Here is a 16,172-nt window from a genome sequence, read left to right as displayed (position 1 = left end):
GCGCATGAGCTTGAGTGAAGATGAGAGATTCAGCAGCTGGCTCTACATCCCTAGTGCCACTTGGCCTTGGTGGTTGCCATGACAACCGTGACGTCACCCGCGTACTTTACTCATTGCGAAATGTGCAAGTGAAGTTGCGGGAAGATCGGAATGTTTCGTGTTCCCTGCGTCATCCTGTGTGAAGTAAGAGTTCTTACGCATCGTGGTTCATTCGTAGTGATGTGCTGTTTTATTTAAACATGTATTCTGTTTATGACATAGTGTGTATCTTATTAGAAACACCATTTACACGTTGGAAAAACGAAGATCAGAATGAATTTGTGCTAAAAAAGAAGTGAATCATTCCGGTAAATCTTACAATCTTAGCTTCAAACGATCGTGGTTAAAGGAATTTCCATGGTTATGCTCCTCTCCAGCTCTACAGAAGTTGTTTTGTTGGCCCTGATTGCTTTTTAGCAATAAAAATAATGTTTGGAATAAAGAAGGATTTTCAGCACTTTTGAACATAACACGTTCTTTACATAAGCCCTCAGACTCTGCAGAACATATGAAATGCCAGCTAGATTTGAAGACTTTGGAAGGAAGCCAAAATACGGTATCTGATGCCCTGAAGGAAAATGCTAAACTGAATACTGTACAGTTCAATGAAAATGTCCGTTTAAATAGGCTTTTCCTTCAGTTGGTAATATAATTTTTCAGATTCTAGCGTCAGTAAACAGCTGTGCATCATAAACAAAAACACGACAAAATGTCCAGCTCTTCCCGAGGGTGCCGCGCTTCCGTAATTGTTAGTCTCCCGGTCAGATCTTATCTGTACTTTACATTGTAGAGCAAATGCAGCCACATGGTTGCCGCGCTATGACGTTACACAGCCCTCCGGTCTATATACATTTTTGGTCACGTGCTGGACCCTCCGCCAGTCACAGGTACGAGATACGAGTACAAAACAACCAGAAACAACATGTAGTTCCTAAATCTGTCGCTGGAAACAGAACGAGTTATAGCTCTTCACCATATTATTCAGCCACGAGCCGCCACTGCTAAGGATAACATGATGGCAAGCATAATTGGTGGCCATACAAATTTTAGTGAAAAATGGAAGGATATGTATAGGTACTCTAAGGCAGAAACAGGTTCCAAGAAGGACATTCCAGGAATAATTAATGAACAAGGGGAGTGTGTATGTGAGGATCTTCAAAAGGCAGAAGTATTCAGTCAGCAGTATGTAACGATTGTTGGTTACAAGGATAATGTCCAGACAGAGGACGAGACTAATGCTAAAGAAGTATTAAAATTTACCTATGATAAAAATGACATTTACAATAAGGTACAAAGTTGAAAACTAGAAAAGCAGCTGGAATTGATAAGGTTTCAGGGGATATACTAAAGGTAATGGGTTGGGATATAGTACCATATCTGAAGTAGTTGTTTGATTATTGTTTGGTTGAAGGAGCTATATCAAATGAATGGAGAGTTGCTATAGTAGTTCCTGTGTATAAAGGAGAGGGTGATAGACATAAAACTGAAAATTACAGGCCAGTAAGTTTGACATGCGTTGCATGTAAGCTTTGGGAAAGCATTCTTTCTGATTATATTAGACATGTTTGTGAAATTAATAACTGGTTTGATGGAAGGTAGTTTGGTTTCAGGAAAGGTTATTCCACTGAAGCTCAGCTTGTAAGATTCCAGCAAGATATAGCAGATATCCTGGATTCAGGAGGTCAAATGGACTGTATCGTGACTGACCTGTCTAAAGGATTTGATAGGGTGGATCATGGGAGACTACGGGCAAAAATGAGTGCAATTGGACTAGACAAAAGAGTGGCTGAATGGGTTGCTATATATCTAGAAAATAGATCTCAGAGAATTAGAGTAGGTGAAGTTTTATCTGACCCTGTAATAATTAAGAGGGGAATTCCTCAAGGCAGTATTATTGGATCTTTATGTTTTCTTATATATATAAATGATATGAGTAAGGGAGTGGAATCAGAGGTAAGGCTTTTTGTGGATGATGTTATTCTGTATAATAAGTTACAAGATAGTGAGCAACTGTGAAATGACGTTGAAAATGTTGTGAGATGGACAGCAGACGATGGTATGTTGATAAACGGGGTTAAAAGTCAGGTTGTGAGTTTCACAAATAGGAAAAGTCCTCTGAGTTTTAATTACTGCGTTGATGGGGTGAAAGTTCCTTTTGGGGATCATTGTAAGTATCTAGGTGTTAATATAAGGAAAAATCTTTATCAGGGTAATCACATAAATGGGATTGTAAATAAAGGGTACAGATCTCTGCACATGGTTATGAGGGTGTTTAGGGGTTGTAGTAAGGATGTAAAGGAGAGGGCATATAAGTCTCTGGTAAGACCCCAACTAGAGTATGGTTCCAGTGTATGAGACCCTCACCAGGATTACCTGATTCAAGAACTGGAAAAAATCCAAAGAAAAGCAGCTCGATTTGTTCTGGGTTATTTGCAACAAAAATGTTGCAAAGTTTGGACTGCAATAGAGTTAAAATAATGTATTAATAAGGTGCCATACAAACAGAAGGTAATCATCACCCTAAAGCAAATTAAATACGTAAGTATTGAAGAAATTAAACAATGTAAAGACACATAAGGTCTCAAAATTGTACATACCACGTGAGAAACTGAGATAAGATTTGAGAGACGTGCTGCACTATGTTAAAAAATAGCTCTATGATAGAGATATGTAAAAAGTCCAGTGCGCCGTACAACATTTAAAAAGTTTTAAAGATAGAAATCCTTAAGTTGCCGGTCAATGTATGCCGGCTCCTTAAAGATGCTGTTATCCATTTGAAGAACAACTGAGCCGGAGTCTCATCGTTTTCCTAAGATATTCATAAGTGTAATAACACATGGATGCTGGAAAAGCTCTTCTGTTTTTTGGAACTTCAAGGAAGGCGATTGTTGCACGTGGAGGCTTAAGAATCGAGAGATGCGCTACACTATGTTAAAAATAGAGGTTCATGAAGAAGTCCTGTGTGCCGTATAACATTAAAAAGTTGCAAAATTAATCCTTAAAATTGCTGGTCATGGAAATCAATAAAGGCTGGCTCATAAGAGATGCTGCTTTCCATTAAAGATTAACTGAGTTGTAGTCACGCTGTCTTCTCAAGACGTTCATAAATTTAGTACACATGGATGCTAGAAAAAAGCTCTTCTGTTTCTAGAATCTTGACGGACGATTGTTGTTGTGCGTAGAGGCTCAGTATATATAAAATTGAATAAAGGTAGTTAGAAATTCACAGTTCAATGCGAACCGTACAGTTGATATTGAATAAATGACAGCTAAGGAAGGAGATACATTAGGGGGAAGAAAATACCTAAATGGAATATGTTATATGGGAAATTACTTCACGTTTTAATAAAAAGAAGCCAATGTTTCTGAAGTACAGGAAATAAGATGAATGCTATGTGGATTTCAGTTTCGTCCATACTACTACTGGTCATGAAAACTGTGTTCCTAAGTTTTGTCTGTCCAACCGGCTGAGGTGACATTTCAAGGTTGTGCATAGAAACTTACAAGATATAATTGAGAGTACTTTTCCCATAAACCAACGCAAATATGATGACTTTGACAAGTCTTGTGCCCACCAACTGCTTGTCCTTATTTCATGTCAGGACCGTACATACAGTAATGACAGTAGTGTATTACAGGTGTTTTTTTATATGGGAGCTGAACACTCTTCTGTATTATTTCAACTTGTGCTGGTTGTTCTGTGGCAAAGTAATCCTGCGTGTTTTTTAACTGACACACGAACTACACTCGTAAATTGTAGTAAAAAAATCATCTCTATGCTGAACAATACATTGATATTGTGATATTTTCCGGAAACTAAATATTACGAAGTTCATGAATCAGCTTTCAAAATAAAGATTGAGGAGTAATACATTGTCAGAGAGAAGCACCTTATCTCAGGCAAGACAGTGGAGAGAATGTTTCTTTCCTGAAAACATTGCAGCTCCATGAAGAAAGAGTATCCAGGCCTTGGACAATGTTTGGTGGAGATCAAGAATAATGAGAGGTGCCTTGATGTCTGTAGTTCCCTCTCTTCACTGATACATGTAATCAAGTATGGTATTAAGAGGGATCTCCTCACTCCTTTCCCCTTGCATCTACTACCGGGTATCTGTACTCTTAACACAAGGCCACATGCAGGTCAGCCGGAGACTTGGACGCCACTAATTTTATTCATTACTCCATTCGCTTCATTTCTTCAGCTAATTCTAATTTTCTTTCTCTTTTCTTTTTAGACTTGTTATTCTAAATTTTCTGCATAATATGTGGAGCCATGAAATCTATCCAGCAACTAACCTACATGTTCAGGAAGTCCTTGAACATTACAACATTCACTCAGCCAAGTGTTGGACTATTATTCAATGTTTCTTATTGAACATTTACAGGGTCTAACATTGTATTTTAATATTATATCATCTCTAAATACATGAAATTTTATCTACAAATATGTTTCTTTAATATAGGTAGGCCTGTTTATGTTTTAATTGTGCTTTTGACGGAGTTATGCTTAACTGGATGTTGTTACTTGTTGCTTGTGTGAAGATGTCTCCATAATAGAGACGAAACATGGCACAGCTTTGTTCTCTCTGCAGCTCAGCTTGTTATGGGGGAACACGTAAGAATAGACAGTAACATTCCTCTGTATGGTTTATTTATCAAAAATAAATATAAAAATTTTACAGTTTTAAAAAAGAGGAGGAGGCAGTAAAGAGGGGACTGCAGGCCAAGGTAGAAAATCTGGACTGAAGCTCATATGTATTGTATTCACAAGGCAGTGGGGGGTTGACATGGTTCCTACAGAGTCACAATGTGACTGTGGGGCTTTTTTTGGAAGGTCATGGGTGTAGAGACCGAGCTCGGTAGCTACAGTTGCTTAAGTGCGGCCAGTATTCAGTGGGTTTGAGCCCAAGCCCTGAAGATGGTTTTCCGAGGTTTCCCGTTTTCACAGCAGGCAAATGATGGAGCTGTACCTTAATTAACACCACAGTCGCTTCGTTACCACTCCTAGCCCTTTCCTGTCTCATCATCGCCATAAGACCTATCTGTGTTAGTGCGACCTAAAGCAACTTGTAAAAAAAAGAAAAGAGAGAGGATCAGATGAGACTGAATGCTTATTTTAAAATGTTATTCACTTTGTGGAACCCAGGATGATATGTGGATAGAGTTCATGCCAGTCAACCAACTGAGTGAGGTAATCCCCTAGCTCAGGCTGTCATTGTAAGTTTTGTGCATATGGCAAGGCTGAGTAGTAGAGACTGTTTTGTGTGAAATGGGCGAAAACTACTGAAGTAGAGATAATGCTGACATATACAGAGGAATTGATTCAGCTATCCTGGAGGTCGACATCAACGCCAAGGAAAATGAGAGAAGGTCAGTGCAATAACTACAGCAATGAGTCACATAGGTTTGATTCATGGTACCACCACAGAAATATTTTGCAAATGAACCTCTACCAGACTAGGGGCACTTTGCATTTTCTTACTCTGTTGGCGAATGCACTGTAATATCCTGAAACTTTAAGAAGAGTTGGAAATGATGATTGCACTCCTCAGGAACTATTTGCTGTGTTGTACGATACCAAATTATTTTTGGAACATAAAACTGGCTGCACTGGAAGCAGTTTCCCATTTGACACAGTCCTCAGGGGTAAAGAACCTGAACATAGGAATGGGGCGAGCAAGCTGTGATGTCATTCAGGGCGGTAGTAAGGTAAGGTAAGGGTTATTCTGTCCGAAGGCAGGTCCGAACCTCCGCAGAGGTGTTCCTGAGCCGGAGTTTACGTGCGGTAGGGTGCAGGGCGGTAAAATAAATATTAAACTTCACCACCCTTAATCCATGACAGACTAAAGATGCGAGTCTTGTTGGTTCACAAGTTGAACTCTAAGTTGTATTAACATCGGTAAAGCCTGCAAGTACACCAAATTAAATGTACACACTTACACGAGTATGGCTTTGACCCCAACATAAGTGTAGTGCTAAGAATGTTGATAACATAACCGCTGACAGTGGCAAGTGGAGAAAAAAATATTTTTCAAAGCCTAAACTTAGAAAAACATGTCCGAGGCCAACAATGTGTCTCATGCAACAGTGGGTTGGCAATAATGTCTGTAGAAAATGAGCTGGCTGAATCTTTGGATTTCAACCAAGTCACAAAAGAGTTCGCTCATGTCAAAGCAAGAAAAGGTATGGAATCACATTTCATTCATTTTTGTTATGCTACATTAATCTGTTTCATGCTTTTCCATTCATGTATGTAATATCCCGATTTACTTGACATTCCTTGCTCACCATTGCTGTTGCTGTTGCAGAAGCCTCTAGTTCATTCTTAAACGTTTGAATGAAAAAATGAACATTATGTTGCGATTGAACAGTGTGAGCATGATTTACATCATGGGTAGAAAAATACTGTAGATTATGTGAGAGAAGTTGCAGGATAGATGTGGTAAGAAGTTTGATCGAGTGTCGTGTGGAAGATTGAGGAAGGAGCAGGAGTCTTGCTGTCTCGTCACGTCTAGAAGGTGTATGGACACTTGTAGGGCAAGCCGTCCTTACAGCAAAACTCTCGCCCCGCTGACAGGTTGGTGTTGACCCACTTGTCGGCTCCATTCTTGATGAATAAGTAGGCCTACGAACAAACAAACAAACAACTGATATTATTACTGCTAGGCTGGTGCAGCCATTACAAGGCATCTGCCATGTACAGGAAACTACGAATTGTGCATGACAACACAAGCACCCGGTCCCCTTAGTTTAAGACCTGGCTTGGAATCAAAAGCAGGACCCTAGACTAATCAGCCAAGAAGGAGAAGAACACACTACAGTAGAGTCTTGCAAATCCGAGTCTGAGAAATCCAAGGCTTCGTTAAATCCGAGCATTGTTTGAATTTTTCATTTTCACAAATTTAAAATGATTTTTCTACAGCATTTCACTCCTGGCTTATTCTCGCCACGTCATAGTACTGTGGTCCGCCTCCGCAGAGTAACGGTTAGTGTTATTAGCTGCCGTCCTCAGGGACCCATGTTTGATTCCCGGTACTGCCAGGAACTAGTATGTGATGGAATTAGTTTTTTATTTTTGGCCCCTAACGTAAAGAGTTTGATGCAGTCTGTGGATCAGGGAGTTTTGGAATGTCTAAAAGAAAAGTAAGTTAATTCCATCTTTTCAATACAAATTAAATATTGTTTATTAAATAAACATTTTATGGAGCTAGCTTCGACCTATTTAAAGGTCATCTTCAGTCATATCGCATGTAGAACAAAGTATTTGAAACACAGTGGTTTTATAGATGGTCTTAAAACACAGAAGTTTGAGTGTTTTTAGAATTTCATGAAGAAATTATTTCACTTAGCTGTAGGAATATATGAGAAGAAGAAGCCTTTTAATATTCTTTGTAGTATTCAAGAGCGTAGATACAAATCTTGATGAGATGTAGAATTGGGATTGTATGCATAATGTTGTTGTTGTACTGGAGAAGAAGTCCTCTGATATCACTGAGATGTAGAACTGAGCAATTAACTCCCATTGATACCCTGCTCTTCAAACACTGTAGCCTCAACTGTTGTTCCATGTAGTCCGAGTTACCTCAGATTGTTCACCTGGCTGAGGTGGTACTAGTGTTTAGATGCTGGCATGGTCAAGGGGAACACAAGTTTGCACCACAATACTTTCTTTTTTCTGCCCTAATACATTTTAGATTATCATCTGAATTATTTCTATGCACATGGTGGGTCAGCCACACGTTTGATGTAGCGGATGTGTCACGACAGAATTCTAGAACAGATAAATAAGTTTTTGAACATTTCTCACAGAGAAGAGCATGTTGCAAATGCTTATTATTCCTGTCACAGCGCATTGCAACAAACGCAGGCATTCTTTGGAGTCAATTACACCCTGGCTGTGCTATCTCTGCTATCTACGCCACAGGACAGTGTTAAGAAGGCTACAGACAAGCAGCATAACAAGGCCTGTTTGTTTTCACAAATACCTGGTGCAGAGAGCGATACGACCTGGAGTGGTAGAGAAACACAAACACAACATGTGAGCCATCAAGCAGTTCATTTTCCTATAAACAATTTATATGAGTTAATATTTATAGTTCTTCCTAACCCTAGGAATGATAGCAATTTTCCTTCAAGTGATGGGTCTTTTCTAGCTTCAACAAAGGCAATTATAACATTTTATTCAGAATATTATAATCCACTTGAATCCTTGCATTAGTATTCAGTGTTAGAGAGAGAGTGCTTGTACAGAATGGAACATTTCCACACTTCAGTTTTTGACATGTCAGTTGCTGGATAGTAACTCCGGGTTTAAATGACAATGGTGCAATAGCTCTGAAGGGCTTTGGGCTGCCAAAGAATTGCTACTCAGCGCAGAGGCCTGCAGTGGCCAGCGCGACAACAGCTCCTCAGTAACCCCAGAGGCTGACTGGATGCAGGTAAAGATCTCTGACCTAGCCGGGGCATTGCTACCCTCGCATCATGAAGTTGGCATAACATAGTCAAGTAGAAAATCCAAATTTCCTACAGAAATAAATCTTGTAATCTCCACAATTGAAAACTACGTAGTACAGTTATTAAGTTCTGAGACTGACCGTATGATGGCACTGTGGTGCACTATAGCGCATAGGTGGCGCTGTGGTATGGTACAATGTCAGTTAGTCTCTCGTCCCTGCAAGAGGCAGTCGAGTGCATGCACTGGAAGCAGATGTACGGTCGTTGTTGTGACAGTGATTTGAATGCGCCAGTGGGACCTTAACCTGGCACAGTTTGAGGAACGGGCAAATATCAAATTCTGCCAGAAATTAGGCAAAACCACTGCCGAAACATTGGAAATGATGCAGCAGGTTTACGGTGAGAAAGCATTGAGTCGCAGTGTTGTGTTTAGGTGGCACCGATGTTTTCTGCATCGATGGGACAGTTTGCAAGATGATGTGCGTACTGGTCGGCCACAAACAGTTTGAACAGAATGCGAGATCCAAGAAGTTGCAATGTTGGGGCATGCTAGCCGCTGACAATTGGCAGACGATCTCGCAGCAGCAACTTGGTCAGCCATGGTACTTGCCACAAAATTCTGACGGATGACCTCAACATGTCTCGTGTTACCCAGCACAGTGTGCCACGAATCCTGTCACAAGACCAATGTGATGATCGCACGACGATTTGTGGTGACCTCATTAGTAGCGCTGACAATGATCCAACTTTTCTCAACCAGATAATAACTGGAGATGAAACACGGTGTCTCCTTTACGATCCGCAATTGAAATGACAATCCGCCACCTGGAAAACGCCATCATCACTATGACAGATAAAACCACAACAAGACAGGTCGAAAGGCAAGGTGATGCTGGAACTGTTTTTATTTTCAAATGGAATCGTTCACATGGAATTCCCCCCAGACAGTGAAATGCTAAACAAAACCTGCTACAAAGAGATCCTTGGCCGTTTATGCGATGCAATTCGCCGTAAGCGACCTGGGCTTTGTCTGTTGCTACACGACAATACCCCTGCACATCGCTCTATCCTTGTTAAAGGCAAGGCAACAGGTGACAGTTTTGCCACACACTCCGTACTCACCTGATCTCGCACCTCGCCTGAAAGCATGCCTACATGGGCACAGATTTCAGTCGAAGAGGTCATAACGGCCATATGGGACCTTTGAGCGGTGCTTCCAGCAACTATACCAACGTTGGCAAACGTGCACAACGGTCAACGGCAACTATTTTGAGGACGGATGTGGTTCTGTGTAGGTGTACGCCGTGTAATGTGGCATCGTCCAGAACTTAATGACTGTGCTACGTATAAACAGTGATAACTGACTGCACTGGACCACCCCTGTGCAATAATCATCAGCTGGAGATGTTCTTGAAGTTTGCTCGTGGATCTTCATGTCACCTCAACCAGTATAATGTACTCACCCGCTCTCTGTGACAGTCGCGGTCGATAGAGCCGCACAGGATGGAGGGGCTGTTGGGCAGGTGTCTCACAATCTGAAACAAACAAGAAAACATTACTTATACGACAATGTTCAGATTACTTTACAGAAAAACAATATATATACAAATCTCCACCTTATCAATACAAATTTATTTTACATTAAGCAAGTAAATATAGTCAAATAGTCAAGACTAGTTTCGACCCCTAGGGGGTCATCCTCAGTTGACATGCAATAAAAATTGTATTGTTCATAAAAATATACTACTGGAAAATATATTACTGTTTCTACAGATAACAACCAACATATTTTCCATCCCCCACTCCAAAACCTAACTAACACAACATTCAATGAAAAAGAAACAACTATACTGAGCAAAGGACCAAAACATAACTGGAAAAACAATTCAGTATTTGAAAACATAGCCACTATTATTACTGAAACAGAAGATGCTCTAAACAAAATACCCCAAGAAAAACAAAATGAAATTAGATATGAAATTAAAAAAACACTACCACAATATGTTGATAAGATCACTCAAAAACCTCAGATATCAAGATATCACAAACCAAACACAAATTAAGGTACTCAAAAATAAAATCCAGCAAAATAACCTAATAGTAACAAAGGCAGATAAAGGAAACACTACAGTTATTATGGATAAAGAGGAATATATAACAAAAACAAAAACCTGCTTTCAAGATGAAACTTTTCAAATCAAGACTAAAGATCCTACTAACAGTATCCAGAAAAACTTAAAAATTCTCCTAAAAAACACCAATTTTCTTTTGAACGAACAGGAAACTGCAAAATTAACCACCATGAATCCAGGGATACCTACAGCTAAAGCTTATCCTAAGATCCATAAAAACAATATTCCTATGAGACCCATAATAAATTATAGACCAAGCCCTATTTATAAATTATCCAAATACATACAAAAATTCCTTAAAAAACATTACGTTTTTCAAGCAAACAAAACCATAAAAAACTCAATAGATTTCTGCAACATTACTAAGAATATAAGAATAGAACACTTCTACAAGCTAGCAACATATGATATAACAAACATGTATCCCAATATACCCACACAAAAAACTATCACTATCATAGAATCCAACCTTTATAACCACAGTAAGCTAAGCAAATTGGAAATAGATGAATTTATTAAACTTTTACAATTCGCTATCAATAACAATTATTTCAAGTTCCATGACACTATCTATCAACAAAAAGGATTACCCATGGGATCACCAATATCAGGCATAATAGCTGATATATATATGGATTACTTAGAACACCAAGAAATTAAAAAAATAGAAAATATCATCTATTGGTGCAGGTTTGTCGATGATGCATTTATAATCATGGACAATAGACATACTAATGAAAACATAATCCTAGAACAACTAAATAGAATAGATCCCCACATTAAATTTACCATGGACACTGAACACAACAATACCATAAACTACTTAGACATATCCATAACCAGACATAACAACCACCTAACATACAATATATATAGAAAACCTACCCACACATCAAATACAATAAAGATAGACTCCACCCACCCACATGCCCATAAAAGAGCTGCATACTATAGTATGATTCATAGAGCATACAACATTCCACTTTCAAAGGAAAATCTAAATAAAGAACTAAACACAATCCATGAAATAGCAAAACAAAACGGATATAAAAGAGAAATGATAAACCGGATCATCAATAAAGTCAAAAACCAACCTAAAACCAAGCTAACCAGAATCACTAAAAATAAAAAAGAATATGCACTGTTTACTTACAACAATAACCATATACATCCCATAACAAATATCTTCAAAAAACAAGGCCTAAAAATAGCATATAAAACGGCACGCAATAACACCAACATACTATACAATTCCAAATCAGTTAATAACATAAATAAATACAATCACTCAGGAGTCTATCGCCTAAAATGCAACGACTGCCGAGCCAGCTATATAGGACTTACCGGTAGAAGTTTTATAATACGATATAATGAACATGTAAACGCCGTCAAACACAGACATTTCTCAGCTATGGGTCAGCATATTGACGATCAAAAACATAATTTCACGGACATTAAGAACGACATGCAAATCCTTAATATGAATCCAAAAAGTCCCTTGCTCAGTATAATAGAAGAATTTTACATAAATTTAGACAAATACGTGAATCCAAACTCCAACCTAAATGAAAGTATAGACAAAAACAATATTCTTTTTCATGCAGTAATTCCCTTATTAAAAGATTTCTATATCAAAAGAATAAGCAAACAAAAATCGATATGTTCAAATCAACCGCCCCAAAACCCTCTCCCCTCCAACCCCACTCCCATCACTAACACTCCACCCATCCCCCCAAACCTCCCCTCTACCGCCGCTAACTACAATCTCAGAGCTACACGTATCAGATCCCAACAGGCAGCTACAAAGAACGCACGGTTCCAACATTTTACGTAAGTAAAACGACATACGATTCACTATTACACTTTCTATCCACAACATTATCACACTATTATTTCTATTTCCAGACACTCCACCTTGTTTTTTACAACATATAAGCTTCCAGGACAAATCAACGTGCACCAAGACGCATAACTTTCAACATATTTGACTAATGCCACCAACTATAAACATCGCGACTACGGAAGAAAACATGCTCCATTAATATTCTAATAACTCCAATATCTGTAGCTGCCAATAATATCTCCAGATAAATAAACAGCATTACCTGATCTGCAGCGGATCATTATAATACCAATTGTCTTTACATATAATATTTTTATGGATCCATTTTGTTGGAACACTATATATACAAACCTCATTTATTCCAAATCAGTGTACATGTTGTACCGCACATAAACAACATCAATGTAATGTATTTTTAACTAGACATGTGTGGCATACATACCACTGTCTTTGACTATATGCCCATTTTAACAACATTTTAATGTCTACATTAGCAAATATTTTTATTCAAATTTTAACTTCATACTAAGTTTCAATCAGAAGTAATGGGCCTTACAAACTGAATTTAGCTTCTAGGATGTATGCAAGCAAGGTGTTGCATTGATACCTCAATCAGAAATGTTCAAGCCAGTGTTCTGTACTTTCATGTGACTAATCAATAGCCAATTGTGTACATAGTTGAACTTGCCACTGTTGAGTTACACAAACATATGTGTGTTCCATATTATATAACCTAAAATTGGATGGTAGTAGCAGTAAGGTGATATGTGTCTTCATGAACGATGCACACTAGTCATGCATTAGACATACCAACATTAATGATCAGTCTAAATTAGTCCAAACTTTTACCACTATATGTGATGTTTTTATGAACAATACAATTTTTATTGCATGTCAACTGAGGATGACCCCCTAGGGGTCGAAACTAGTCTTGACTATTTGACTATATTTACTTGCTTAATGTAAAATAAATTTGTATTGATAAGGTGGAGATTTGTATATATATTGTTTTTCTGTAAAGTAATATCCATCAATACGGAAATGAAACTTATAAATAACAATGTTCAGATTACCCGAGCCGGAAGATGTCGTCATCTCCTCTTCCCATTGAGTTGCTATCTCCCTCTATATGGGTAAGAAGTGTAGAAGAAAAAGAGCCAGTTAACCACATACCTGTGTCTTTAAAAGTCACCAGTTGTATATTCTTAAACATTATTTTGTTTTTTAAGCAAGATGTTACCAGTCACAAGTTTTATTAACACTCTCACTAACTTGCTGTATGCATGTAAAAGAGCCGTCGGGAAGACAATGATCAATTGATGGCCTATGCTGCAATCATCTGGTGGCAGAAAGTGAGTCAAGGGAACGTCAGCAGTAGATGAGATAGCCTACAGAGAATGGCATGCACAGCCATAACTGGGGCTATGAGAACCACACCACTAGACCTCCCGTCACTATGCAATTTCATAAAAGGACAGGCTAGACTGGCACAATCAGAGTGCTGGAATGCACAAAGACCCAATCTAAGACACAGTAAAGTTAACAGAGTTCTACACATGCCTTCTGATCATATGATACCAAAGTACAGTACAACTTTGAAAAACCGTTTGAGACTCAGACAATAAAAAAAAGAAGACTAGGATTTCAACAAATGGAATACTGAAAAAAGAAGATATAGTTTGGTGGACTGATGGCTCAAAGACTGTGGATGGCACACGATGAGGGATCAACGGGGGAAGACCTGAGAGATCAATCCAAATGAGCCTGGGCAGACACACTGCAGTCTTTCAAGCTGAAGTGATACATGTCTTGAAGAAAATCCGAAAATGAACTATAGGAATAAGAACATTTTCATTTTTACGGACAGCGAAGCGGCCATTAAGGCACTAGAGGCAGTCCGGATAATATCCAGAATTATCTGGTATTGCCATTCACTCTCCTGAAGCTCTCAAAGTACAACATTGTCAAATTAATATGGGTACCAGGGCATGCAGTTATAGAAGGAAATGAAAAGGCAGATAAACTGGCCAGGAAAAGGGCAGAAACACATTTTGTACGCCCAGAACCTATATGCAGGATTTCCTATGGACAAGCCTGACACTACATAGGAAAATGGGTGCAAAAGAATCAAATGGAGAATTGGGAAAATACTCCAGGATGCAGGCTTGGAAAGGAACTGATAAAAGGACCAAACAAAGAAGCATACTAAAAAACTGTTGAAACTCACCAGAGAAAATATAAGATGGGTAGTAGGATTGTTGACAGGACACTGCCATCTGAAAAAACACCTACATAGAATTGGAGTAATAAGAGTCAATATACTGTATGTAGGAAATGCAATGAAGCAGAGGAATCAGCTGAACACATACTTTTCGAATGTGAGGCGCTGAGGAGAATCAGACTCTCCACTCTAGGACTATCAGGTGAAGAGAGAGAAAAAATCCAAGAAGACCCAAGAAGAATAACCTGGAGCTTTGTGAAGGGAGCAGGTATATCTAGTTGCGAATGAAGGAAAAACATAGTAGCAAAAGATCTTAAGAGGTCAACTCTAACTAGGAACTAATACTTAGAGACCCCATGAAGAAGAAGAAGAAGACTATCACTACCAGATCATATTTATGTACATATCCCTGGTGTTTTCTGTGATATTTAAATTATTTTGTGTTGTAATTCTGCTACAAACTTTAATGGAACTTCAATCACTTCGATGTCTATTCTTCTGCAATGACTCATAAATTAAAAAACACAATTATTTCCAACAAATCTCAAACTTTATGGGGGAATTTTCAACCATGTAAAAAATGTCACAACAAAGTCCAACAAAGGATCTCTGTCAATAAAATCTTATCATTTCACTTATTATCACTGAATCCACGGTGAAACAGCCCCAAAGGGCCATGGCCTACCAACCGACCGCTGCTCAGCCCAAAGGCCTGCAGATTAAGAGGTGTTGTGTGGTCAGCATGACGAATCCTCTTGGCCGTTATTCTTGACTTTCTCGACCGGGGCCACTGTCTCACCGTCAGATAGCTACTCAATTGTAATCACATAGGACCTCGAACCAGCCCTCAGATACAGGTAAAAATCCATGACCTGGACGGGAATCGAACCCCGGGCCTCCGGGTAAGAGGCTGGCACGCTTATTATCACTGTGCATAGACCATTATAATTAGTTTTAGGCACATGACTACACAGAATCATACTGTTTCTTCGTGTGATAAATTTTGAAGCAAGGCTATATACTGGTAGTGAGAGTGTTAAATGAGTTTTTATATTGGACAAACTGGATGAGGATTTGACATCAGATTTCAAGAATACCATCCACATGAAGTAGCTCACACATCCAAAAGGGATAAAACTGAACATTTTTGAAATCCTGGACTCAACACCTGCTTTAGCAAGAGGCTCTGTGGCAGCGCACTGCTGGGTTCTGTGGTCACACCATGTGAGAGTTGGTTTATCTCCTGTCATCTTTCATTCCAGCAACTCATTGCCCTAGAGGGGAGCGACAGGCACAATTCCTATCCTCGCCACTAGTCATTCCATGACTGGAAAAGGGATGAGGATTTTTATTTCATTAAGCTTTAGCAGCAACACACCTACAGTTGATCCAACATACACAACGTTCGTAAGCCGGGTGACAGGAATACTATGTACATATAACATTTCAATTTATTCCTCTCAGGGCATCAGACAGGCAAACT

At 38.9% G+C, this 16,172-nt stretch overlaps 1 protein-coding gene and 1 long non-coding RNA gene across 2 annotated transcripts in view; one reads left to right on the top strand and one right to left on the bottom strand.

Annotated features, from left to right (window-relative positions):
* Positions 1-4,673: 4,673 nt before the first annotated feature.
* LOC136885243 (follicle cell protein 3C-1) overlaps positions 4,674-16,172 on the bottom strand; it is a 36,895-nt gene continuing 25,396 nt past the window's right edge. Inside the window, exons 4-5 of the mRNA XM_067157722.2 lie at positions 9,957-10,028; positions 4,674-6,664 (exon numbers count right to left, since the gene is read on the bottom strand). Coding sequence (XP_067013823.1) covers positions 6,551-6,664; positions 9,957-10,028 — 186 coding nt within the window. The 3' untranslated portion in view covers positions 4,674-6,550. The remainder of the gene's footprint in view (positions 6,665-9,956; positions 10,029-16,172) is intronic.
* Positions 10,567-12,734, top strand: LOC137503030 (uncharacterized). The gene is made up of 2 exons (XR_011019002.1): positions 10,567-12,455; positions 12,531-12,734. It is a non-coding gene; the product is annotated as an uncharacterized lncRNA (long non-coding RNA).

This window comes from Anabrus simplex, chromosome 14 (genome assembly GCF_040414725.1).
Source record: "Anabrus simplex isolate iqAnaSimp1 chromosome 14, ASM4041472v1, whole genome shotgun sequence".
Classification (NCBI taxonomy): domain Eukaryota; kingdom Metazoa; phylum Arthropoda; class Insecta; order Orthoptera; family Tettigoniidae; genus Anabrus; species Anabrus simplex.
Note: the sequence above shows the minus strand (reverse complement) of the source record. Positions and strands in the feature narration are given on the sequence as shown.